This window comes from Anguilla anguilla, chromosome 10 (assembly GCF_013347855.1).
Source record: "Anguilla anguilla isolate fAngAng1 chromosome 10, fAngAng1.pri, whole genome shotgun sequence".
NCBI classification, from domain to species: Eukaryota; Metazoa; Chordata; class Actinopteri; order Anguilliformes; family Anguillidae; genus Anguilla; species Anguilla anguilla.
Window position 1 is genome coordinate 46,450,020 of NC_049210.1, and position 27,728 is coordinate 46,477,747.

Below are 27,728 nucleotides of genomic sequence, written 5' to 3' on the forward strand. Positions count from 1 at the left end.
GCAGCCAGTCGACACACGTTTCTGGTTATGGTTGTCACATCGTATTGGTCAAGACAGCGACGTTGCTGGCCTACTTAGCGCCCAGACGCTACACAAAAGAGATCCAGACCTACGCACTTATTGGATGCTACGGGGACACTGCCAGCACTGCACATCCAGCTGAAGAAAGAGAGCAAGCAGGCATTTATCTTGACCCTTCTTTTTTTTTTCTCCACGAAGTAAATGTGGGCATTCTGCCCGAAAAAGCGCAGCAGAACTTTGGGGGGGGCGGGGGGGGGGGGGGCTCTGGAATAGCTCCGCAATTGTGTAATTCAAGTAAATTATGAATCGCGAATAAATGAAGCGGTTCACTGAGGGGGTACCCGTCTGGCGAAGCTCCTGTGTTACCGCTCGCGTCGGGCCAGGTCGAGGCCGCCATGTTGGGGCGCGCTAGTGCGTTCTCATAGTATCGCTCACATCGGCCCCAACAGGAAGGTAAATTTGCTATTTGTCTTTTTCCCTTTTTGTCTTCCCCGCAATTCTTCAATTAAGCGAGCACTCGAGCGTTGGGTGAGCGAGGGGAAGGGGAGAGAGAGAGAGAGAGAGTGATGTTTGTGTGGGCTTCTCCTCTTTTGAGAGTGTTCCCCATTCATCTCTTTTATGGACTCCTTTCATTAACTCTGAAAGGGGCGGCAAACGGACCCTTTCACCCTCCCCCGCTTAAACACAGCCGTTTGGCCCGGCCATAAAAGACCATTAAAATGTACAAGCTGCGAAATGCCGCTCCTTTTCTTCCTCTCTCTTTTCACTCGTCCCCGCGCCTCCCCCCCCCGCCCCCGCCCCCACCCCCGCCCCGCGGGTCGCCTGCCGTTGTCCTCCCGGAGAAAGGCTGGGGGGGTCAGAGGTCGACGGCGCGGGCGGGGGCGGGCGGGCCGGTCGCCACGGAAGCGAGGTTGGCGGTCAGGCAGCCGGTCGCGGCGCCCGGGGTCCCGCCGTGTTGTCAGGGGCGACGAGGCGGACCCACGCCGCGTGGGGGAGCTCTCCCAGGCATGACAAACGCCCACATTGTTCAGCAGAGTATAATGCGCTGTCTGGGAAACACTTTCTCTACACTGTACAGTGCATCAGAAATACAGTAAAGCAGGAGGACATGGGAAACTGGGAAACACTTTCTCTACACTGTACAGTGCATCACAAATACAGTAAAGCAGGAGGACACGAGGAACGCTGCTGATGGGGGGGCGGTTTGCAACCCCTCGCTGCTTCTCGCATGTCTGTTGTTGCTTGTCTTGTGTTCTCCTTTGTTTTGTTTTGGTGAATGTGTTTGTTTTGTTTCTTCTTGTGCTGTTGGGGGTGAGAGTGGCTGTTTGTGGGGTGTCATGCGTGTATACATGTGATGCTTTGCAGTGTGATATTTGTACTGTCTCTGAGTGTGCGTGTGAGTGCACCCGCTTGTGTGTTTTTGCGGTTTTGTGTCGCACGTGTTTGTGTTTGCATTTTACATGTGTGCTTATTTGTGTTTTGATGCATTGTGTGCTTCTTTGTGTGCTTGCTGGACATGGTTGTGCATGCGTGTGTGCATGTATGTGTGTATGCGTGTACATGAGTACGTGTGTGTTCGCAGGGTAACGGGTAAACGGTGTGTGTGTGTGTGTGTGTGTGTTAGTTTGCAGGGTAATGGGTAAACGGTGTGTGTGTGTGTTAGTTTGCAGGGTAACGGGTAAACGGTGTGTGTGTGTATCTGTGTGTGTGTGTGTTAGTTTGCAGGGTAACAGGTAAGCGGTGTGTGTGTGTGTGTGTGTGTGTGTGTGTGTGTGTGTGTGTGTTACTCTGCAGGGTAACGGGTAAACAGTGTGTGTGTGTTCTGCAGCGGTCCTGTAAGAGCGGGCCCTGTGACTGCACCGGACGTTAATACTCTCGGTAAGAAGACTCTCGCTGGTCCCAGGAGCAGAAAAGCTTCAAGTGCTGTTTATGGCTGTGTGATGCTCTTTAACCTGTCTGCTGAAGTTATCAGCCAGAGCGGATAGCCCTTTCCCCCACACACTGACACACACACACACACACTCTCAGACACCCAGTCTTCTGCAGCGCTTGCACACAAACACACACTTTCAGCAAACCTGGACGGGAAGGTTCTGTGAAATGGCCAATTGGCGCTTAATGAAAAATGCTGACCCTCCTATCAGAGCTTAAGTGCTGTGGAAGACTGTGAGCTGTACCGCAAGCCTCTTTAGCCACTGCTATTGTTGAGTCAACAAGGACATGGTCTGCTCTGAAGCTAAAGAGAGTCTGACTGCAGCCCTGCAGCTCGCCGAGAGAGAGAGAGAGAGAGAGAGAGAGAGAGAGAGAGAGAGAGAGAGAGAGAGAGAGAGAGAGAGAGAGAGTGGGGGGAGGTAGAGAGAGAGAGAGAGAGAGTGAGAGAGAGGGAGGGAGGGAGAGAGAGAGAGAGAGAGAGAGAGAGAGAGAGAGAGAGAGAGAGAGAGAGAATGTGCACAAAACAACTGTCATTTGAAGACAAGGAAATTCACACCGTGGAAACTGTCCTTGCCAGAAATGTTCCTGTGCCTGTACGTGAGAGTGGGTGTTTGAGTATTGAGGTGATCTAGTGTGCATTGTGTTGTTCAATGTGTGCATTCGACGGAGGGAGGGTGTGTGTGTGTGTTTTTGTGTGCCTGTGTGTGAGTGTGAGTATATGTTTGTGTGAGTGTGTGTGTGCGTGCATCTAGTGCATGCGTTTTTGTGTGTGTGCATGCCTGTCTGCGTGTGTGTGTGTGTGTGTGTGTGTGTGTGTGCCTGTCTGCGTGTGTGTGTGTGTGTGTGTGGGTGTGTGTGTGTGTGCCTGTCTGCATGTGTATGTGTGTGTGTGTGTGTGTGTGTGTGTGTGTGCCTGTCTGCGTGTGTGTGTGTGTGTGTGTGTGTGTGGGTGTGTGTTTGTGCATTAACTCGTGTTTTGCAGTCTGTAGTCTTCTTATGCCGTCTGCATTTGCCGATTCATAAACGCACATCTGTTTGGTTTTTTTTTTTTTTTTCCTCGGAAAACACTTTTGGTTGAGTGGCAATTAAAAGGGATTTATAGCTGGCCAATTAGTGTATTATTTAACACTCTCGTATGATAATGAAGTGTCAGTATTCCCCGCAGAACGAGTCAGCTGGTGTGATATTTATCATTTACAGAGTATCGATATGGAGTGTGGCGTCCATATGTGTGAAAATGCACTCGAGTTTCCTCCTGTGGTAGCATACTTTCTAAGTGCTGTCAGACTGAGTTGGGCCCTGTCCCAGATCCATTTAAAGAGAAATGTTAAAGTTTATGCACACAGGCACAACTGGGTCTTGTTAGGTCACCCGGAGAACACTGAAACACACTCTGCAGTCTGGCCCGGCGTGTTGAGGAGGAGTGCTGAATGCTAAAGTACTTAGCGCTCGGAGCGCTGCAGGAAGCGTCTCTTCATCGCCAGGGACCCCAGGGGTGGGGAACGCATTTGGAAAAAAAAAAAGACCAAACCAACCTCCCCCCCCTCCCCCCCACGGCGACCCGTAACCAAAGGGCCTGCGCCGCACGTCCCCACCTGTCAGTCACGTCAGCACTCGGACCCCGGCGCCTCTGAGCGCTGTGCGCTTCCTGCTAACGGCGGCTCGAGCCACGCGCTCTGCGGGCGCGCCTGTCCGTCATCGGGACGCGGGCGGCGAACGCTGGCGGTACGTCACCCCCCCTCCCCCCCCCCCTCCCCCCACACCCCACCCCCCGTGCAGGTCCCGCCGTGTTTCCCACAGGGGGAAGCGCGGACGTTCCGCTCCTTTCCGGAAGGTTCCGCTGCCGGTTTCTCCTCCTTCCTTTTTTGTGGCTTTCCTGGCAGCCCGTCCCCCCCGGCCCCCCGTCCCCCCGTTTGCGTGATGCACCCGCGGAGACACGGGGAGGGGCGGGGGTTTGGGGGGGGGGGGGGGGGGGGCGTAATGGATCACTTCGGAGTGAGCGCACCTGTGTACGCCCCAGGGCCGTCCTGCACCCCGCCCGCCCCCCCGCACCCCCGTACGCACTCCAGAGAGCCCAGCTCAGCAACATCTGGGGTTTGATTTATGACCCCCCGCCCATCCTACCCCCCCACCCCAAAATAACTGGGACTCTGACTTAATCATCTGGCATTGCGAACCCTTCCCTCTTCCGCTGCAGTCGTCAGTTTCAGTGTAGGAGCAGTCTCATTGAGCAGTGTATGAGCAGTCTCATTCGCTCCCATTAAACACCTGCAGTACACAGATTACCTGCTCTCTTACGCTGGGGCTAAGCATGTGCATTAGGCCCATTTTACAAGCTGAGCGCACCGGTGTTCTGTGTTTATAGGATGGGTTATGATTCATAAAGTGTTAGTGTTTGGAGCTTTTAGATGCACAGAAAATTTCTCATTATCTGATATAGCTTTATATGAACTCTGAACAGATTTTATCGAAAAGAGACCACGTGTGAACAGTTTATGGTAGGGGTAAAAATGTTCAATTTTTGTCATATAGTCTGCTTTTGTTAGTATTTTCCCAGCTCGTCATTGCAATGAGCTGGCTTGCCTAGGTAATTAAATCAGTAGGTAGTAGTTCAGTAAGATTGTTTTAAGATCTCATTGAACATTAATGTGTTAAGAGGTAACTTTATTGGCAGTTGTTCAGGCTCATGTTTCTAATCAGCCGCTAACCACTTGTGTTGAGATTACTTGGGCGTCTCGTGGTACTTTTAATTTAAGCTGAATAATTAATTAGGGCGCAGATGATTCGATGTAAAATGAAACCACTGTGGAGGGTGTTTGGGGAAAGACTGTTTCCTGGAAGGCTTCGACCCTTTTCCGCATGCAGAGCACCGGAGCAGCGCTTCCTTATCGCGCACATCTGAGGAGTCCTTCGTCATCATTAAACCAACATTTTTCAGGCGCTTTTATGTTGTTTGACGAATTGAAGCGGGGGGATTTTTCCATTCCGATGAAATAAAACACGCGCGGAAATGTAGGTCACGATAAGCTGCAGGAAGGGGTCTGATAAGAGGGGTCTGTTTGTAGGAAGTGCTTTCCAAAAAAAAGCCCTGCCCAGCCCACAATCCCCTCCTGGAGTTTATCCCCTCTCTTCTTTTCTTCCCCCTTTCCTTCTGTTCTTGCGCGGCGGTGCGAACGCTGGCGTTTCCTGTTCCCTTTTCGAGCAGTTTGCCCCGGTCCCCGGCGGGCTGGGCTGTGCCGGTGATTACCGCCGGTTAGCCTGACTCAGAGCCCCTCAGAGACCTCACCTCCTCAGCACTGTGAGGTGCAGGTGTAAAAATAACCCCTGGCCCAGCGCGACTGGGGACACGGCACGAGAGAACCCATTTACACTCTCCCTCTGTCTTTCTCCCTCTCTCTCCCTCCCTCTATCTCCCTTCCTCTCTCTCCCTCTCTCCCCCTCCCTCTATCTCCCTTCCTCTCTCTTTCTCTCTCTCTCTCCTTCTCTCTCTACCCTCTCTGTTTTTCTCTCACTCTATCCCTTACCTCTCTCTTTCTCTCTCTCCCTCTCTTTCCCTCACTCTCTCTTTCACTCTGCCTGTCTCCCTCACTTTCACTCTCCCTCCCTCTATCTCCCTTCCTCTCTCTCACTCTCTCTCTCACTCTATCCCTTGCCTCACTCTTTCTCTCTCTCTTCCTCTCTCTTTCCCTCACTCTCTCTTTCACTCTGCCTCTCTCCCTCACTTTCACTCTCACTCTCTCTTTCTCTCCTTCTCTCTCTCCCCCTGTCTCTCACTCTATCCCTTGCCTCTCTCTTTCTCTCTCTCTCTCCCTCCCTCTCTCTCTACCCTCTCTGTTTTTCTCTCTCTCTTCTTGCCTCTTTCCTTCTCTCTCTCCATATCCCCCCCAACACCAAAACCAAAACCAAGACCAAGTATCCCAAACTCCTTGCCTAACTTTCTGCGGCATTAACACAAAAAAATGGCGATGGTTTGTTTGGGAACGGAGAGAAAAAAAATGAATCGGTCTGTCTTTCCTTTTTTCCCCGTGTTTTGGGCTTTCCGTGCCGAGGTTTTCAGACGCAGAGATTAGACGCCGTGCCTCGCCGTCTTTGAACTCTTCCAGCGGCTCAGAGCGCCGTTAATTTGAGTTAAAAGGTAAAGCCCTGCGGAGAGAGGCAGAGTCTGTGGAGAAACGGGGGAGACGGGGGGTATTACAGGTTTAAAAAAAGGATTTGCATAATTCAGAGTCTCTCCGAAAGTGGAACGCGCGAGATTCCGAAAAATGAAAGAGGAAGAACGAGGGGGGACGGGGTGGGAAATAAATAAATAAATAAAACAAACGTGTTTAAGATTGCCCTCTCTTATCCTGAAAGCCTCTCAGATCTCTGCTGGTGTTAAAACCAGACTCAGACTACAAACCGAATGGAAAGGAGGGGTTTGTCTAATGGTGGGACGCGGGGAGTCCCGGAGGAAAACTGGCAAAATGGAGACTGAATCGAGGTCGCCGGGTTGCCGAACTCTCTACTTCTTCTGGGAACTTCGGGTGAGACACACAACTCTGTGGTAACGGGACGGTAAGCCCTTGTTTTTCCACCAACCGTGATTAGGCCACATTATTCAAGACACTACACACCAGTACATTCATAACACATAACACTAGTAAATGTTTTTTGTCCAGTGGTATGAAACAGTTTACTCAGACATTAATGGAGTTTTGTGGCACCATCTCTGGTGAGGCTCAGTCCTGGCTGTTCGCTGCGTTGAAGTTGAATTTGGGTCCCGGAACACGAGAACCGTTACTCTTCCTCCACAACCCTCGGAGACGAATCATCTGCGAAATGATAAACAGGCGGTTTGTCCGCCGGCAGCGTTTTGTTTTGCGGGCCACGTCCGTGTGGACTCTTCCAGACCCCGTTACCCTCTCAAGAGTACGGACACGCACCCCGGCGACTCACGGAATTAAACTCACATTAGCCTGATCTGATTGGGTTTGAATTGAATAATTGGCTTGTAATAGCTTTTCCTCTTAGGCTAATGGGCAATTTAATTCACGGTCTCAGTGGTCACTTAGATGGAGAAGGAAACGGATGTCAGGGTAGAGCGAGTGCTTTTCCTGCCCTGCATTACCCCCCCCCACGGTGCTGTGTTTGTGTCCTCTCTCTAGTGCCCACTCCATCTGGGGAATGTGTCTGGCAGAAGAGGAGAAGAATTCCCTCCTTTTTCTGCTTATTTCACTGTGTGTTGTCTCTCCTCTGATTCTGCTTCCCTGTCTCTATGGTGTTTCTGCTTTTTTTACTGTGTGCTGTCTCTCCTCTGATTCTGCTTCCCTGTCTCTGTGGTGTTTGTGCTTTTTTTACTGCGTGCTGTCTCTCCTCTGATTCTGTTTCCCTGTCTCTGTGGTGTTTCTGCTGATGGGCAGACTCAGGCTCTTGATACCAAGCTGACATGTGGCAATTTCCCAGCATCAATGGCGACAAATGTGCCAATTATGTTAATGAATCTCCGGGTGCCAATCAGTCAATAATGAGCAAGAGCACATCTGCTTCAGTGTGGGCCTGTGCCTGAGAGTGTGTGTGTGTCTGTGTGTGTGTGCCTGAGCGTGTGTGTGTGTGTGTGTGTGGCTGTGTGTCTGTGCCTGAGCATGTGTGTGTGTGTATGTGTGTGTGTGTGTGTGTGCCTGAGTGTGAGTGAGTGTGTGTGTGTGTGTGCCTGAGCGTGCGTGTGTGTGTGTGTGTGTGTGTGTGTGTATGTGTGTGTGTGTGTGCCTGTGTCTCTGTGCCTGAGCATGTGTGTGTGTGTCTGAGCGTCAGTGTGGGTGTACCTGCAAGTCGAGGTTTTAGTCCGAGCATTGTGTAATGTGTTCCACAGCAAGGGAGGGTGTGTGTGCGTGTGTGTGTGTGTGTGTGCATGTGTGTGCTTGTGCCTGAGCGTGTTAGTGCGTGCGTGTAGGTGCAAGAAACAGTGTCTGCTCTCTATGTCTGTATGCGCATATTTGAGTGTGTGTGATGGAGGTGTGGGGTATGCTCCACAGGTGTGCGTGTGGTGGAGTACACACCAGACTGCATTAATGGGAACAATTCGGGAGGGGTGCCTTGGGAACAGGACCCCCTGTCCCAGTGCGCATACGCAAATCGCACCCCTGCTGCAAGCTCCTACCCCCGAAAAGCTATTTCATATCGCTAGTAATTCAATTAGCCAGAGAGGCATTAAAATCATTCAACGGGACATTATTGCTCAGAAAGTAGCGCACTGTGCTGAATACATTATCATGTGTCATTACTTGTTCTTGTATTGAAATTATTTTCATTATTGTTTAACTCTCATTGTTGGTGTTGATGTGCAACGACGATGAGTATTTTTGCTTTTGTTGTAATTTATAATATTTTTACGTCTATAGTGCCCAAACCGTAGAAAATTCTTTACTATACAAAATGCATATGCTATACAGATTTAGCATCCAGTGGTTGTAGTGTCTTCCGTGTATTCGTGTTTATTCATATGATTGTGTATGAAGGTGATTTGTTCTTTGTAAAGTCAACAGATTATTATTGAGAGGATTAGTGTTTAACATGAGCATGAGAATGAGGAGCAGAGAAGGAATGAGGTTTCAGAGATGGAACTAGGAAAGGTGAAGATCTCCTCCTCAATTCCTACCGCCCCCCTACCCCCCGCTCCACTCCCCCAAAAGCCTCCTTTCTTTCACGGATTTTATTGCCCTTTTACAAGCTGGCTCGTGCTTCTGTACAGAATGGATTCAGGCGATGTCAGCCTCCAGTTTATATTGGAATAATCCCCCTTCTGTGACGGCTGATTGCCCCTGATTACCTGAGCCGGGGGATTAGCAGGTAGCGGGGAAGGAAGGTCCCGCTCTGCTAGCGTGTGCTCCACGTGTGCTGAAACGATGATGCAAGCGGATCTGACAGCACCTCGCCAGCAGCCAAGCCCTGTCAATCAATCAGTCATTCCATCAATCAATCAACCGTCCTTTATTTATGTGGCACATTTCATACACCTTAGTGCGACACAAAGTGCTTCACTGTGAATTAAAAAAAAAAAAAAGATAAATTCAGTCTTCATCATACATGCCAATCATCTCTGCTTTGGACACGCCCTCTTCTGGGCGAAGTCAGGAGTGTTGGACGCAGGTACAGAAACGGGTCACATTCTCTTCCCGGAAAAAAAAGGGTCCAGGATGAGGAGGCCGTGTTTAACTGGGAGCGCAGGTACCCCACGTGAGCTCCAGCGACTGCGGTGTGTGGCAGTCCCAGTGGGGGGGGGGGGGGCGGGGGGTTAGGTTAGAGTAAAAATAGCACTTTAGCCCCCCCAGCGGTGAGGTGTGTGTGTGGGGGGGGCGGGGGCGCACCGTCTCCCAGCTGTGGCAAACATGCCCCGCTACGCTACGCTACGCCGAGCACAGCGGCTTGCCGTATTTCGTGTATTTGTTTGTGACAGCAAATTAAACCGCTTTCATCACTTCAGCAAGCCTGCGAATTTACTCTCGGTCTCTGGCTTTAGAATCAATTTTTTTTTTCTGTAACTTATTGTATGAGTACGAAGAGCAGGGGGCCAAATGCAGTTCACATACTGGGTGCAGGTTCCTTATCATAACTGACAAATCTCACTAATGCTTCCAATAACCCGGAGCTAATAATGCCGTCTGAATCAACTACAGGTCAGTTTGTATGAATGTGCTGACTCAGCGCTGCAGGCCCAGAGTGCCAGTCTGTATGTCTGTGTGTCCGTTTAGGGGAAACTCAGACTTGACTCTTCAGAAGGTGGTGACTCTGTTTTCGACAGTATTGGGGATCTCATGCACCTCTCTGAGGCTGTATGTTGGAATAAGCAGGGTCCTATCATCAGGGTGTGGCCAAATGAGGCAATATTTTCCACTTTTTTTTGATGTAGCAAAGCCCATTGCGATGCTTTTGCATTCATCTCCATTCGCCGTAAATTCCTTTGTTGGCTATATGCAGCGATTCTTGCGGCTGAATTATGGGCTAATTCTGAAGAAATCAGCACAAGGAGGGCTCACACAGAGCTTCTGGGTTTCTGGGATTTATCATATCACTTTATCTTTGGGGCCCAGGGCGTGGAAAAGCATGTTTCAGCTCGATATAGGACTTATCCGTCCCATAATTCCCCTTCCCCGTCGAGCCCTCTAAATGGGGTATTCACAGCCGGCTCCGGAAAGCAAAATCCAATTGCGACCTGGTTCTGTTTGGTCTGGTTTCTGGGTTTCACACCGAATTATTTCACAGCAGGAAGTGGACTCCACATATAATTGCTGTGCAATACTGCTTAGCGAGCCCGCTAGCAAAAACTCTCTTAAGTTGCACTGCTGAGCAGTTTCTGTTACTCGACAGAGAGGCTGTGCTGAATGGTTAATTTCTGTTACTAGACAGACTGTTCTAAGTAGTTCATTTCTGTTACTCGACAGAGTTAGCCCAGAGAGCTGTGCTTTTGAGTCCGCCCTCTCCTGGTCTGAGTCCAGGACCATTTTGGGCCACTCCAGGCCGAGGCCCGGACCACGAGCACTCCTCAAGCTGAAGTTGAAGAACATATGGTTTCAATCACACTCAAGACAGAAGTGAAAAACGCAGGGCTTATTTGAAGAAAAATAAAAAAACACACACATTGGGAACAATTGATCAAGACTCTGGCTCTTGTTGGCCAGTGTGGAAATCCCTGTATATAAGCACACAGCACACAAGCACACATTCATAATTCACTCTCCATTTTCTTTTGCTGAGGCACGCTGTAATTATGGCTCTCTTGATCCTCTGAAAGGGGCTGTCTCCGCAGCAAATTCTGAAAAAGAACAAATGGAACGGGCTGAATGAATGCACCAGAACAGAAAGAAAATCATATGTTCCAGATTGTTTCTGTCGTTATTTTTTGGATATGTTCCATTGCATTTGTTTCAACTCTTCCATCATAGCTCTTTCCCCAGAATACTAAATCCTATAAATTCCAAATATAAATGACACAGGCCAGAAATGCGTGATCATTTATAACATCCAAATTATATTTCCTGGATACTCGCAAATATATAAGTCTCTGTGTGTAACTTTATACATTGAGTAACCTCTGCAGTCCACTCGCATTTATTGCTCATTTTCTTGTCACTAGATCGATGAAGTGCTTTTTCTCTCTATCCTGGTATCCTCTTGCAGGCCCAATGTGGAATACTGTGGGGGGAAGAAACAGTATTATATCGAGAAAACTGTCAAAAACTAACACTAAATACTTTGCTTTGTCTCCTATCCATATTTGTGAGTGCTCATCTTTGATACGGTGTTCTTGTAAACGTGTGGTATATTCTCGATCTGTTTTTTTCCATTAATCTCCTCGCTGATGCAGTGCTGTGCTGTCATGCTGCAGGGTCCTCACAGTGCTGGTGTGTTGTCCTGTCAGTGCTGGTGTGTTGTTGTGTCAGTGCTGGTGTGTTGTCCTGTCAGTGCTGGTGTGTTGTCCTGTCAGTGCTGGTGTGTTGTCGTGTCAGTGCTGGTGTGTTGTCGTGTCAGTGCTGGTGTGTTGTCCTGTCAGTGCTGGTGTGTTGTCCTGTCAGTGCTGGTGTGTTGTCGTGTCAGTGCTGGTGTGTTGTCGTGTCAGTGCTGGTGTGTTGTCCTGTCAGTGCTGGTGTGTTGTCGTGTCAGTGCTGGTGTATTGTCGTGTCAGTGCTGGTGTGTTGTCGTGTCAGTGCTGGTGTGTTGTCCTGTCAGTGCTGGTGTGTTGTCCTGTCTCTTCGGGGCAGTTTGTGTTGCTGTATTTTGGCGCGGCACTCTTGCCATGGCATTCCATCCCGATGCATTGTTTCCCTTCAAAGTCCCAGCAAAGTTTTTCTTCCCCCAACTCAATTACAGCATCGGATGCAGATTTGGGGGTGTGGGGGGGGGGGGGGGTGTGGGGGGGGGTTTGGGGCTTCAGGGAACCCGCTGCGTCTTGGTAGATAAGCTGTGGGTCTCGGAGCCGGGCCTGAAGATGAGTTCCTCAGTCACTCCCCCCCCCCTCCCCTCCCCCCCCCCCATGGCTGCAGGCTTTCCCAGGTCCGAACCCCGTTCCTAAATCCAGGGTGCTCTCTGTCGATCAGCAGAGTCGCTCAGCGCTGTGTGACTGTCTGTGCGTAGCCCGGAGTAATCACTTCATGACTCAGTGCGCTTTTAGAGTCAGAACTGTCAACAAAATAAATGTTTGCGTGAAGTCTACAAAGAACAACCGAGACGCGCTAGGCTCTGAAGCTTTATTGCTGCAGTTAGAGCTGAATGTGTCCCTTCTAAGTCTTTTCTATTGTAGATTTCCAGGGAGAGGTATTGGTCTATTGGGAGATGAGCCCATACAGAAGTGATTTAAATTCATGGAATAAGATATTTTTTTTGTGCCTTCCATCTGTCTGTGTATTTGCCTGTTGATCTGTGTGTTTGTGAGTGTGCACATGCACGTTAGTGTGTGGGTATGCACATATGTGTGTGTGCGCACGTACGTTAGTGCGTCTGCATGCACATATGTGTTTGTGTGTGGATGTGTGTGTGTATGTTAGTGTATGTGCACACGTACATGTGTGTGTGCGTCAGCGTGTGCGGGTCAGCACGTGTGCCTGTGTTTGCGTGTGGTCTCATGCATTCGTGTGTGTGGATGCGTCCGTGTCTGTATGATTGAGTGAGTACTAAATCAGCTTACGTGTATGTAACACACCTGCTGTGCTGCAGGCGTTGCGTGGAGGAAAGCGCAGTCAGGGGACTGTCCCGGGTCTGTACTGAGGGGGGATTCCCCGGCCGGATTAACGGGACCATGGGATGGGTTAGGACCGGAACTTCACACGACGCGCGGCGTTCGGTGTCAGGAAGTGCGGGGCGAAGGGCGCTTCAGGTTCACTGGTGGAATTAAGACCGCGGCGACATTCCAGGGGAACGGTCGGGGCCGACGCTCTCGCGTTTCTCTCTTCACCTCCCCCCGGTGCTGCCGCTCTGCTTCGCGGCCGACGCTCGAGTGTGTTCTTGCTGCACGGGCGGTTTTAAGTCGACACTTCACCGCGAGTGTCTGCCTAACGGCGCACGGCGTGCCCGCAGTTCACCCGACGCGACTCTTTCTCAGCTCTGCGTTTGGAGAGGGGCGGCCGCTCTGTGCCACGGAATAACCAGGCCTTACTGATCAGCGAATATTAGGCTTCCACCGCCCCCTGCGTTCGTAGATGGGAGGGGAACTGGTGGTCAGGTTGAGCCAAGCAAGGCTTCTTCATTCAGAATGCTAACGCTCTGTTGTGGGAAACAGGCAGAAAGGAAATTAGCCATCATTGTAGGGATATTCTGCCTTGGTACTGCACTGTAAATGGTGCATGGCACATAGCCCAACACTACACTTGTACCTCCATCCAGCATCTGTATTGCACTTGTATCATTATTTCGATGTTGTGGCTTTCTGACCTAGCCTATGCTTACTGTGTGAACTGGACTAAATGTGTTCGTGGCTATAAATAACTGTTTCATAATGAGTATTTTGTTGTTGTTGTTCCAGTGACCTTCTGTATGCAGTTATTTTACGTTGCTGTGGATAAAAGCGGCTGCCAAATGCATGTAATGTAATGTGAACACATACGGGATTATACCCACACTTAGGTTCTGATGGAGACAGTGGCAGCCTGTGTATTGTAATAAAGGTTTTTAAATCCTGACCTCCTACCCAGAGGAGGCTGAATTCAACTCCATATCGAATTTTTTTAACAAGCATTTTTCCTCTTCCTTTCGTCTTCAGTTTGTCTGTCTTGTCCTGGGATCCGCTCTGATTGTTTTGGCCGGGAAAAGAATTGGCTCTCGCGCGATATCTTCCTCTGGAGTGCTTTTCGGGTTTTTATTTTCAGATTCCTTTCCAGTTCCTTCCAGTTTTATAACAGACATGGTATTAAGCTCGGCACACTCCTTTTAAGTGTGCCAGTGTCACTGTGTCTTTCTGAAGGGACCTGGAAATTCTGATGGTAGATTAGCAACGATGTCCATGTTTATGTTCTTTATTATCTGTGAGCCCTTACTCTCCATCGCTCGTTCTTCTCCACTTTCACCTGCAACCCTGACCAAGCGGTGTCACTAAGACAAACCACCTGGGCCAGGTGTCACTAAGACAAACCACCTGGACCAGGTGTCACTAAGAGAGCCCACCTGTGCCAGGTGTCACTAAGAGAACCCACCTGGACAGAATTGGAATTCAGTGTCTCTGGCGCTGAAGGCTCCTGCACACAAGCCGTATTGGTCAGAAGAAGCCTCTGAAGCAACTGCAATTCATGTTTACAAAATATGAGCAAATATGCAGAAAGGCTTGAAGTGCCTTTAAACTCCAGGAGTGAGGCATCATGTCCATTTCGATGCACAGTGCTAGCTTTGTTCAGTGAAATGAAAGCAGAAATGTTTTTTCTTTTGATTATGCACATTTGAAAAGTCTATTTTCTGCTGCTTCTGTTCATTGATACAATGGAGATGAAGGAAGGAAAAAAGTGGAAATGTTTTTTAAAGGTTGTGGCATTCTCGTTCTCGTTCTTTTTGTCTCCTGCTCTGTATCTCTCTGTGACGTCTCCCTTGTGAAAAATACTCTGAAAAAACTGCATTATATTGAGAAAACTAAACTGAACTTTTGCCACGGCATTCCATCCCAATGCATTCCATCCCAGTGAATTCCATCCTAATGAATTCCATCCAATGCATTCCGTCCCAGTGCATTGTTTTCCTTCAAAGCCGCCAAGTTTTTCTTCTGTTTTTCTTCGCAGGTGGAGTGGCTGAAGAACGAGGAGATCATCGACCCGGCGGACGACCGCAACTTCTACATCACCATCGACCACAACCTGATCATCAAGCAGGCGCGGCTGTCCGACACCGCCAACTACACCTGCGTGGCCAAGAACATCGTGGCCAAGCGGCGGAGCACCACCGCGACTGTCATCGTTTACGGTAGGGGCGAATCCCGCCAAATCCCGCTTTCCCTGCCGGTGTCGCCGTTGGGGACTTGAGCCCGGTGTCCCTTTTGCCAAATGTCCATTTGGTCAGCGCCTACCTTCGGTTCTGCTTGCTGAAAGCCTTCAGCTCAACGCTTCTTCAGTTAGATTTCTTTACCTCGCCATCCAATACACTATCTCTGTCAGACACCACTCCGTGATCTTTACCTGGGTCTCCCATCTCTGTAAAACTGCACAGTCTCTTAAAACAGCCCACCCTTATCTCCATAATGTCTAGATCTTCACTTTCTCTGTTTAAATTATCCATTACAGCTGTATTTTCCACCGCCCCCCCCCCCCCCCCACCCCGTCCCTTCAGCTTTCTTAAGATCTTCACTTGTCTCAGTCTCCGTTTCCGTGACACCTGTGCCCTGTATTCTCTGGCAAATGCAGAGCTATTCCTGTTAACGGTGTCGGTGGTTTCTTACGATGCAGCAATGTAAAATTATCCCTCGCTAAATGTCTAGGAAAATAGCATCTCAGTAATGTACAAAAAAGGTGCGGTTTACCTCGGAATGGAAATAATTGATTCCCAGGACTTTGGCGTGGAGCAGAATTCTGGGGTTAAATCACTGCTGTTGTCTACGAGGAGAGTTAGAAGCAGAATCAAACAGAATGAGCAGACATAACTTGAGAAAACTGTGTAAAAATGAAGTTTACTCAAAACCCAGACATGGAATCAGGATTTACAAATGAGGACTTATCGCGCGTGTTACAGGGACTTCACTTACAAGGACTCATCCCACGTGTTACAGGGACTTAACTTACAGGGACTTATCCCACATGTTACAGGGACTTAACTTACAGGGACTTATCCCACATGTTACAGGGACTTAACTTACAGGGACTTATCCCACAAGTTACAGGGACTTATACCACACATTACAGGGACTTTTCCCAAGTGTTACAGGGACTTATCCCACGTGCGCTCGAGCCTCTGCTCTCCATCTCCCCGCGGACTCTTCCGAGGGGTGGGGGGGGCAGGGGGCGCGGGAGGAGAAGATGCCGCCCAGCCGACCGTGACCATTCCAATAGCACAACAATTGAACAGGAAATTATAAAAATAGACTCTGGGAGATAGCAACCCTCCCCCCCCCCCCACCCCCCCGCGCTCCCATTTCCCCGCTTTTCCTCCCGCTCAGGGGGATTGCCTGCTCTGCATGGCTGGCTTCGCTTGTGCGGATAATTCCTCTCTTATTAAACGGGTCCCTCTCAGACCAGCACGAGCTCCGAGGGAGGAGAGGTTGAATGGGGCGAGTTCCAGTCTGGGCAGTGATGTCACCCAGACAGAGCACAAGCGCTCAGCACAGTCGTGCTATTAGTAATAGCAGTGCTGGTAGCAGCAACAACAACATCAGCAAAAACAGTAATAATAATAAGAAGAATGATTGTGATAAGAATATAAAATTAGGAAGAATGATTATGATAAAAATAAGAAGAATATTTTAAAATTGTTATACTCCTCACATAAACACTCACACACATGCACACACACACACTTTTCATACAGGCACACACAGACGCACACTCTTAAAAATGTACTAAATGTACAGAGAGGGCCGGCCCAGGGACCTGAGGCACATTAACAGTCCCCAACGAGTTCAGAGTAAAACCTAAAAAACCGCGAAACAGAGCGCAGGGGAGGCCGGGAGGAAGTCTGGCGTGCTGAGCGTTGGGCTTCAGCACGCCAGACTGGCCTGTAAGTGCATCACCTTTTAACGGCCTGTCAGAGAGGCCCGAGGGCTCGAGGACCAGACCGGGCCCTGATCCCCCCGCCATCCCCCCATCCCGCCATCCCGCCGTCCCTGCGAGGGAGGGGGCAGTAAATCGGGGGTTACTGGAGCTGCGGACGGGACGGCTTCCACTCGGGGCGGGGGTAATGGACAACGCACATGCCCGCGGGGTAACAGGAGAAGGCCCCCGGCAGGAGGGGGGAATGGGGGAAGTTGGGGGGGGGGGGGGGGGGGGGGGGGGGGGCTTCTGAGGAAGCAGAGCAGCGCCAGGGAGCACAGCTGCGAGCTCGGCGAGCTTTTTTACCGCTGGACCGCTGCCTCCGGAGTTCACGTCCTCCGCGCTCCTCTGCCAACAGGCGAGGAACAAAAAACCCCCGAACTCCGGATCTGCCCCAGCCCTCGGCTTCAAACGCGAAATTAAGCAGATGTGAAGCTTTCTAACACACACACACAAAGAGAAGAAAATTTATATTTAACAGGGACTGAAATAACTGAAAATGTCATGAAAGAAAAGCACACCCGGTTTTAATATCTTAAATATGTTCCCGTTTTTATTGCGTTATGAAGAAAAATTGTAACGTAACCACAACTGCATGGCTGAGACAGAAGGGCTAACTGTACCGTGGCCGTGTTTAGATTAAACACAGGCCCAGGAAAGCAAAGCGAATTTGCCCTCTGCAGTGATGATGGCTACTGTAGCATGATGTCAGATGCAAGTGTTAGACAGAGCGATGCATAATTGGTGGAAGCATCCAGGGCGGGATGCTAACGCTGGCTAGCGGCTGGTGTTAATTTCCCACTCTGGTAGCTTCGCGAGGTTAGCTGGGCTCTCGTCGATGCCTGGCGTCCCCCGTGGTCTGCTTACCGAAGCTGCACACGGAGACTTATTCCACTGTGCAAAAAGCGGAGCTTCTGGAAGATGTCCAAACCTGTTATATTTCAGTGAATTTTGGGGGTGTGTCGGTCATGACTGGTAGTTTCCCCCGTGTCAACACGAGTATTTCCAGAAACTTCTGCGCTCTCCCGAGCCACGTCTGTGATCAGGGATTTCTGGACTCGGATATTCCCCATTAATTCAAGGACTTCGCCCGCGCTGAAATTTCGCCGCGTGTCCTCAGACCTGGACAGCCGTGTCTTGGTCATTTATGCCGAGTGTCTGGACAAGAGCACGCTGAATTATGTCTGTTTCCGACAGGGAAATGCGTCCATTTTCGGATTTGTGTCCGCCCCGTCCGTGGATATCTCTGCTCAAGCTCGGTTTGGGCGTTCCGCGCTGGGGAGAAAACTGGGGAAGAGGGGGGATGTGGGACATAGGGGTGCAAAAAATGGATTCAGCAACGTCACCGTCGACATTGTGTTCTGACAGTGAACGGCGGCTGGTCCACCTGGACGGAGTGGTCCGTGTGCAACAGCCGATGTGGGCGGGGCTATCAGAAGCGCACGCGCAGCTGCACCAACCCCGCCCCGCTGAACGGGGGCGCCTTCTGCGAAGGCCAGGCCATCCAGAAGCTGGCCTGCACCTCCCTGTGCACAGGTAAGCCCACGCCCTGCAGGTACGCATCACCGTTAAAACACGCCATGAGGCTTCGTGAATCTGGAAATGGGAGGAGCCAGCACATAATTAACAGGGGCTCACTGATTGGAGCCAGTTGTTTTGTTGTACTGTGGAGAGCAGAGCCTGCTTGCTTGTCTGTAATTGACAGATCATCATAGCTCGTCCCATTACTGGATTCGTGACCGGTACGTGGCTGCAGCTGAATATTAATGTAACGATAAGGACTGATTGGTTTAATAAAGCATCTTTTAATTCTCAATCTCAGAGTGCTTTATCGCTCAGGAAGCAGACGTGCGTATGAATATGCAGACAGGTGTGATGCAGGAGGAGGGAGCACAGACTCTCAGACTGACATCCGTCTGACAGCGAGGCCTTTCACTGATCTCTCTCTCTCTCCCTCTCCCTCTCTCTCTCCCCCTCTGTCTCCATCTCTCCCTTCCTCTCTCTCTGTCTCTCTCTCCCCCATCTCTTTCTCTCTCTCTGTCTCTCTCCCCATCTCTCTCTCTCTCTCTCTTATTCTCTCTTCCTTTATATCTCCATCTCTCCCTTCATCTCTGTCTCTCTCTTTCTCTCTCTCCCTCTCTCTCTCCCTCTCTGTCTCCATCTCTCCCTTCCTCTCTCTCTGTCTCTCTCTCCCCCATCTCTTTCTCTCTCTCTGTCTCTCTCCCCATCTCTCTCTCTCTCTCTCTTATTCTCTCTTCCTTTATATTGCCATCTCTTCCTCCCTTTCTCTCTGTCTCTCTCCCTCTCTCCCTCTCTCTCTCACCCCTCCCCCCCCCACTCCCTCTCTCCCTCTCTCTCTCCCCCCTCCCCCTGCAGTGGATGGGGTCTGGACAGAGTGGAGTAAGTGGTCCACCTGCGGGACGGAGTGCACGCACTGGAGGCGGAGAGAGTGCAACGCCCCCGCCCCCAAAAACGGGGGGAGGGACTGTGACGGCATGGTGCTCCAGTCTAAGAACTGCACGGACGGGCTGTGCATGCAGAGTGAGTGCAGCTCTCCGTCTCCGCTCCTGCACAGGCACTAGGGTTACCTGCGTCACACACTGCGCGCACAGGCATTAGGGTTACCTGTATTACACACTGTGAGCACAGTCACTAGGGTTACCTGCATCACACACTGTGAGCACAGTCACTAGGGTTACCTGTGCAGGATCACACACACACACCCATACACCAATACACGCACACACACACATGCACACGTGCGCACACAAATACACGCACACACACCCGTACACACTCACACTCACACACACACACACCACACACTCTCACACACCCATACAAACACGCACACACACGCACACACACATACACACACACACACCCGTACACACGCGCACACACACAGGTCAGATGGAGGTCTGTGAGAGAGAGATAACTATATGTAAAAGAGGAGAAATGCTGAAAAAGGAAAAACAATGAACAGCTTTGTTCCGGTCCCCACCCTCCGGGTGCAACTATAGAACATAATACTGTTAAAACACAACACTACACCATGGATTACTGGACCCAATTACCTCAGTCACAAACCAGGCATTCAGCGGGTTTCATAAAAAAGACTAAAATGATAAATGATAATAATGTAGGTGCTGCAGTGTAAGTGCCGTAATTAGCCAGCGTCGATGATAATTGCCGTTTTGACCCCAATTCAGAGATTTAAACAGGAGTGGAAGTCCAGTCGAAACGTTCCAGTAATAAACTCTGACTTTTGTTTTTCAAGCAGGGGCCATTTTTATTGCTGCCTGCCAACACAGTTCATTTTCTGTATAGATGTCTGTGGCTATATTTTCGACGATATTTTGGATTATTGTGCTTGTCTGTGGAAAATCTAAATCAAATTAAGCCTACAGAAATGAGACAACAAACTTTTTGGCCTCATCTGGTAGTTATGATTGTTCGTTTCCTTAAATTTTATTGTTTTTCCCTGAAATCCTACAAAAAAAAAAAGTCCCAAGAAGTTGTGGTTAGCAGTTGTTTTTAAAAAAAAAAAAAAAGAAAAAATTTCTGACTTCCTGAGGAGGTATAATCAGAGGAATGTCCTCTTCCACTCTTAGAAGCCAGCAGGGATGGCGCGCAGGGTCGGATTCTCTTCTTCCTTTCGGATAAAGATGGTTTTCCTCTGTTTTCTTTCGTCTGATGATGTGCTCGTCTGCTAAGACTTCTGTTCGGTGAAATCCTCCCGGATGTTTATTTGCAGCTCTTTTGTTTGCAAGGGAATACGGCTGAGAGAGAGAGAACATGAGCAGAGCCAGAATTTCCAAACAGACAGTGGTACCAAAAAAAACACACAAAAAAACTAAACAAAACAAAACCGAACAAGACAGACAGGCTGCTACAGGTGAAATACTGGAGCATTGTTCTGTGATGCAGCCACCGTTAATTTACCAAATGAGACTTGGTACTTAGTCAAAAGCATCTAATTGAACATATCAGGCAACTGGGAATTATCGGAGAGGTGACCAAAGCCTCTTTCTTCTCACTGTGTGTTTAATGTCTACTGATGTATTCTTTTTTCCATAAAAGCCATTCGCTCATTAGACGCATCGATCCACAGGTCGTTTGGCGGGATCTACGAGATGTGCTCAGAGTATCCGTGGAGACGGCCGTATTTTTCCCGACTGTCAGGCCTGCCCCCCCTCGCCGCCACTCCCCACCCCGCCCCCCCCACCCCCCCCCCCAACAACAGCAAGGGTCCACAACCTGAACCCGTGCTGCAAAACCAGAGGCTAATTTATCGCTCTCCTCATGCAAAATGGTGCTATAAAAAGCTTTCTCTGCATTCAGAGAATCCATAGCAGAGAATATCACTCTCCCTGCTGGATAAATTTCAAGCTTACCCAAGAATATGAAACCCCTGACGATATGGATTTAAGCTCGTTTCCCCACAATTGATTTCTTTTATTATTTATTTTTTTGCGAGTTAAAAGGCTAAAACGGGTTTTGCCCTAACTGATGACCGTTCTCACGTGGTGTTTCGAGGGGAAATCCATGCACTCTAAAAGCAGATGTCATTGCAAATATGATTTTGTGTATAATACCATCTGAATGTGAACTCTCCTCAACCGGACAAGATCTTATTCTACCATTGCTCTTCTCAAAATTCTTCATTAGTAATTTATGTATTTTCTATACTTGAAAAGAAACCACTGAAACCATTCTAATATTGTGAGAAACTTGGTCTGTTGCTGCTGCTTGATAAATGTAAATGTTATAATAATGTTGCTGTATATACTATATATACAATTATGAGTCTTGTTATTGTTTCCTTTAACTGTGTGTTTGCTTGCTGATTGCAGTTATATCTGTCGATATCTGTCCTGAAAAGCCGGGGGTGATTGGTTGGTTGGTTTGCGTTTTCTCTCAGTTTTTTTTCTCAGACAGGAGCAGTCAAAGTCCGTTTGACCTCTAGCGTTTTCCCATCTTGTATGTTTTCCCCCTCTATCTCATCTTTGTGTTTTTTGTTATTGGAGAGCTTTGGTAACCGAGCACAGACAGATGACATTTTCCTGACGTATTGATCCGGGGGAGAGGGAGAGCCGGCTGTGAAACACGGTCAAAGACTTTTGTTTCTTTCTTTATTTATTTGGGCTTTTCTTCTAGCTGCCGTCTGGGGTTTTTTTTTTTTTTTTTTTTTGCAGGAGATACTGAAAATATAAAATATAATTTGACCACATGAGTATTAAGCAAAGCGAATTATTTTGGACTCTCTATGAATCTTGTTTTTTTTTGGGGGGGGGGAGTCAGAGCTAACTTTGGAGAGAAGAACATAATGGCTTCCTGGAAAAGAGTTGTTTTCTTGAAAATCCTGGGTTTGTCATGCAAGGAATACATTTGTGTAGCATTATCCTTACATTGAATCAATATCCCTCTTTACCCAGTGAAGTCCAGCTCTTTACCCAGTGAAGTCCAGATCTTTACCCAGTGAAGTCCAGCTCTTTACCCAGTGAAGTCCAGCTCTTTACCCAGTGAAGTCCAGATCTTTACCCAGTGAAGTCCAGATCTTTACCCAGTGAAGTCCAGATCTTTACCCAGTGAAGTCCAGCTCTTTACCCAGTGAAGTCCAGATCTTTACCCAGTGAAGTCCAGATATTTACCCAGTGAAGTCCAGATCTTTACCCAGTGAAGTCCAGCTCTTTACCCAGTGAAGTCCAGCTCTTTACCCAGTGAAGTCCAGATCTTTACCCAGTGAAGTCCAGCTCTTTACCCAGTGAAGTCCAGATCTTTACCCAGTGAAGTCCAGATCTTTACCCAGTGAAGTCCAGATCTTTACCCAGTGAAGTCCAGATCTTTACCCAGTGAAGTCCAGCTCTTTACCCAGTGAAGTCCAGCTCTTTACCCAGTGAAGTCCAGCTCTTTACCCAGTGAAGTCCAGATATTTACCCAGTGAAGTCCAGATCTTTACCCAGTGAAGTCCAGCTCTTTACCCAGTGAAGTCCAGATCTTTACCCAGTGAAGTCCAGATCTTTACCCCAGTGAAGTCCAGCTCTTTACCCAGTGAAGTCCAGATCTTTACCCAGTGAAGTCCAGATCTTTACCCAGTGAAGTCCAGCTCTTTACCCAGTGAAGTCCAGATCTTTACCCAGTGAAGTCCAGATCTTTACCCAGTGAAGTCCAGATATTTACCCAGTGAAGTCCAGATCTTTACCCAGTGAAGTCCAGCTCTTTACCCAGTGAAGTCCAGATCTTTACCCAGTGAAGTCCAGCTTAGCCTACTGCAGTTGCTCATGAGGTTTTAACCGCTGTTGAATAGCAGGGGAAGAGAAAACAAATGATTTGTCTCTCTCTGTGTCCATTATCTCCCTCAGTCCGCACCAGTTCCCAGGCTTCAGGCTTGTTTACATGAACACAAACCTTCCGTCTGACAAGCTGTCAGTCTGTCCGGCAGAACACAGGCTGGTCTCAGCTGGACCCTCTGTGTGAAGCCTGGAGTGTTTATCTGCTGAGCGTCCCAGTGCATTTTCTGCCCAATGCACTGTGTCCATTTACTGCTGTGTGTGTGTGTGTGTGTGTGAGTGTTTGTGTGTGTAGGTGTGTGTGTGTGTGTGTGTGTGTGTGTGTTCAGTGTGTATCTTCTGGCTCCCTGTCCTGTCCAGTAAAGAGTCACTCGAAAGAAGTGGCCTTTTAATTGCTCTTCCCTAAAAAAAATAGGCCCCACAGCGGTGTACAAGTTAGAGAGGTTCCAAAATGATTTCCCTGTCCCCCCAGGTTAAGTGGGACACCTCCATGTGCCAATGACCACATCTACTCTGGACAAAGGAGCAATTAGCCTCAGCTAACCTTGAGAAATACAGGCCTGCAGGAACTTGGATCTCACCAAGGCGAGACTGTGTAGCGGCTGGATACGATGCGTTTCCCTCTGGTTTATTCGAACGTCCTCCTTAATGTGTTACGGAAATGAAGCGGATTAAAAAAACATGGTGCTGTGCTGAGCTGTGAGTGGAGGTGGCGTCTCTAACATTAGCCAAGCAGAAGGTAACCAGGACCAAGAAACCAAGGGAAAATGTCAACAGCAAAAAAAATCAAACCTTTTCCCCTACTGTATGTCGCATGCTCGTCTTTTGTGTGACTCCATTTTAATTTAATTTTCATCTCGCCCTCCCTCCTTCCCTCCCTCCCTCCCTCCCTTCTCTCCCCCAAGGTTCATTATTTCAGGTGTCTTCAGAGCCAAAGGCCAAGAGTGATTTTGGATTTTCATGTGAGTTCTGTTTTTTTTTTTTTTGTTTGTTTTGTGTTCATTCCGTTGTTTCTTTTCTCCTTCCATTGATTTGATTTCTGCTTTCTGTTAATGTCTTGCTTGTTTCCAGCTTTCTGTTTGCCTTTGGTTTTTGATGCTGTTAACTTTTCCCGCTCTTTTTTTTTTGCCGCCATTTTCCTCCTGCGGTAGCCTCTCTGCTTTGCTCCTCCCTCCTCACTGCTAGCCGCTGCTCTGCCGCTGCTCTGCCGCTGCTCTGCCGCCCTCTCTCTCTCTCTCACTCGTCTCGAGGACGGGACGGAGCACAATGCCGTGCCAATTCCGTCCACCTCTGACAAGCGGGAACGTTTTTTTTATTTTACCGGAGAACGTTGTCTTGTCTGAGGCCTCGTAGCCGTGCGGTTATTTAATAATCGTGATAGTTCTTCGGTTCTCATCGCTCCGGTCTTTCTTCTCTCTCTCCTCACCGCCGTTCGCTTTCTGTTCAAAGAAGCGCATTAATCTGAGAGACACGTTTTAATGCTTCCGTTTAGCAGCTCGCCGCTTTTATCATCGGAGCGTACGCGCGGGACGGCGCATAACTGCCGGGGAAGCTTTCAAGTGGGGGAACGGCGCGTTTAGATTATATTCCGAGACCTTCATCTTCTCCTGTTCGGCTAATGTCCTCTTTTATAATGGGTGTCGGAGAGGGTTTTAGGCAAATACGCTCTTTACGGGGAGGGGTGAAATCTTTGCTGGCCGTTGCCGCAGTAGCGAAGCGAGTTGCTCGTCCGGCTCCAGGTCAGCGGCCGCCGGCCTGCGTCCAGTCGGCCGCCATCTGCCGAATCAATTACAGGGAAGTGGCGACTCTGGCTCTGAGCGGAGCGGCGGGGGGGTGGGGGGGCTAGGGGGGAGACCAGGAATCCGCTACCTCCCCCACCGTACCGCACGTCGAGGGCCGCTTTTCAGAAAAACGGCGTCTGCCCGTCAGATTTACAGGTGGCGTTTAACACGGGCTTCTCAATGGAGCTTGAAATTAGTCCCGAGCTCTTCTGTTGAGAACAAAACAAGTCAATGGGTGTTGAGAAATGAGGGTCGTTATTTTTGTTTGACGTGCTGTTCCGCGCGCAGTCAACGGCGTCTCGTACAGCCGCGATTACCTCGTGATACGGTGACCTCATTTAACCTGGTCCAGGGGTTCGTCCACTCAGTGGATTCCACACCATCTGTTGGGCTGTCCAGGTGGCCTAGAGGGACATGTTCAGGGACATGGTCATGGACATGGGATGTTTTCAGTGAATAGGTCTTACTTTATGAAGTTTATAGGAAGGAGGCTGTTGCCTGGGCTGGATGCTTCCGTGAGGGATGGACATAGCCGAGGACTAAGGGTTATTGGTGGAGGGTGTAGATAGACAAGGGGCTGGAGGACGGCAAATGTTGTGGATGAATAATACGTAGTGTTACATTCCCTTGCTTTGTTTCACACTTGACTGTCGGCTAAAAAAGCTTGAGCTAATCCTCTGAGTAGTGGTGTTACCTAGTGCTATTCCCCTGTCTGTCTGTCTGTCTGTCTGTCTGTCTCTGTCTGTCTGTCTATCTGTCTGTCTGTCTGTCTGCCTGTCTGTCTGTCTGTCAGTCTGTCTGTTTGTCAGTCTGTCTTAGATTAATTGAAAAACTCTTTTATTCTTCAGCTTGATCTGATTAATGAAACTATTGGTGCCTTTGAGAGGATTAAATGCTTTTCATTTTTAGTTTAGTCTAAGGGCGTTTCAGCTGGTAGTACTGAAGCGGCGGCGCCCTGTCGAGGGCCACTGAAGATGCATCCCAAGGCCATTTCTTGCGATTCAGCAATGCTTATGGAGGAAAGCTTGATACCTCGTCTGGAGCGACCGAACCCAGCCGGCCGTCTGAAAGCTTTTTCCAGCCTCCTCTAAAGCCCTGATGCTGTTAGCGTTTGAGGAGGGAACCAGACCAGTCCACTCCAGGCCGATTAGTCGAATCGGGCAGTTTGTCCAAAAGCGGCTAAACGCTCCTGCTTTGTTTGCGCCCGTGGAACACAGAAGCCGGCCAAACTGGCGGAATCGCTCGGGTTTGCCGCATCAGTCAAGCGAGACTTAAAGCAGGTAGCCGCTCTCCGGAGCGTAATCACCCCGGGGAGGAGGCGGGGACTGCCGGGTGCGTGTCGCCCGTGGGGTGAGCGCTGACGCCGGCGCCCCTGGGAGGCGTTTGAGACGCAGAGCGGGGCGCCTCTTCCCCCGCCTCAGCCGGCTTGATGAACAAAAAAACTCCCGAAATCGATAGCCGGCGATTCAGAGAGTTGAGGGGGTTTCCCCTGGGGGGCCTAGCAGGCAGCCAGGCAATCAATCCTTCTTACCTTTGCCCCCCCACCCCACCCACCCGCCACCCGTCACCCGCCAACATTTCCGATCTACAAAATGTCAGAATTACACCCCATCACCTGTTCATGGATGCGTATCTGCCCCGATCCGCCCTGTGGCCATGGACCCCTCCCGCCACACACACGCGCGTGTGTGTGTGTGTGTGCCAGGACCCGCTTGTGTGTGTGTGTCAGGACCCGCGCACGACCACCGGCTGATCGATCGCCTCCCTTTGCGCCGTCCGTCTTTCACGTAGCCCCGAATGGAACAGCTGCGGCGGCGAGACGTCGTCCATTCATCTCACCAAAGACCGAGGGGGGGGGAGGGGGGGGGAAGCTGCGTTTGTAATCCTCTGGCCAGAGCCGGACAGCTCGTGTGTGTGGGGGGGGGGGGGGGGGGGGGGGGGGACGTCCTCTAGCCAGGGGCAAAGATCGCATTAGGGGAAGACAGATTTCAGGTGCCATGATGACTAACCGTGGAAGCTGCACCGGTTTGTTTCAAGAGCAGTTCTTCTTCTTTTCCACCCGCCACCAGCCAGGATACTTTGGTGTGACAGAGAGGCAGAGAGAACTACAGTACATTTCCGGGGGAATAATACTCACTCTGAGATGTCCTCTCCTCGTAAGGGGCAGCAGTGGGCAGCAGTCATCACTCACAAAGATGGCAGCCTCACTCATTAATAGCATTAACGACTGCATACCCATGGCTAACACTGCCATCTGGTGGCTGGAGGGCAAACTGCGTCTTCATTTCCCAAAAGCTAATTTCATTTGGCCCGATCCCTGACGGTGCCACTCGAGGCTCGTGCTCTCAGCACATCTCCCCTGTTCTCTCTGAGAGTATTACCGAAAAAACCCATCATGCGAAAAAAAATGAAAGAGAGAGGGACTCATTCTAAATCTAATCACTGAAGTAAAAGAACAGAAGCAGATGGAAAGTGAGAGAGCGAGCGAGAGTGAAGGTGTAACTAAATCATTTCTATTTTAAGGTTTTGTAACTTCGGAGTTTCGAAAATCTTTACGGCCTCTCCATTCGCAGTGACTATCCGTTACCCGATGCAACCCGATTGGTGCTTTTTCCTCCATTGAACACAATTAACTTTAATCTCTGCTAATGCAACACTTGCGAGAGGCTGAAGGAACAGGACACTCGCTGTAAGTGCATCTCAGGCGGATTGATTAAGTCTCAGGCTTTACGGTCTCCTGCGTTACCTCTTCTGAGGCGTTGGGGGCCGTAGACGTGAGGCTGAAGGTGCTGTTTAAATGTTAAGAAGCAGTGCCCCCGTATTTTATTGTGTGGCTTGAGTAGCAGATCGTTTCGTATGCTGTTCATTGCTGGAATCTGCCAGACTCTTGTTCTTGTTCAGTCCGGCTCAGTAAACCTTTCAATTAAAGTGTTCCTGGGTCTGCCACCGCTGTGTTAATTAAATTTTCAGTCGGACATTTCTAGACGCTTTAAATATTTCAATTAATCGCAGAA

At 49.5% G+C, this 27,728-nt stretch overlaps 1 protein-coding gene across 2 annotated transcripts in view; it reads left to right on the plus strand.

Annotated features, from left to right (window-relative positions):
* si:ch73-72b7.1 (netrin receptor UNC5C) overlaps positions 1–27,728 on the plus strand; it is a 165,513-nt gene that overhangs the window by 118,605 nt on the left and 19,180 nt on the right. The window contains exons 5-8 of one of the 2 annotated variants that reach the window (XM_035380102.1): positions 14,685–14,865; positions 18,009–18,176; positions 19,017–19,181; positions 23,839–23,895. In XM_035380102.1, coding sequence (XP_035235993.1) covers positions 14,685–14,865; positions 18,009–18,176; positions 19,017–19,181; positions 23,839–23,895 — 571 coding nt within the window. The remainder of the gene's footprint in view (positions 1–14,684; positions 14,866–18,008; positions 18,177–19,016; positions 19,182–23,838; positions 23,896–27,728) is intronic. The other variant, XM_035380103.1, reaches the window with a different exon arrangement.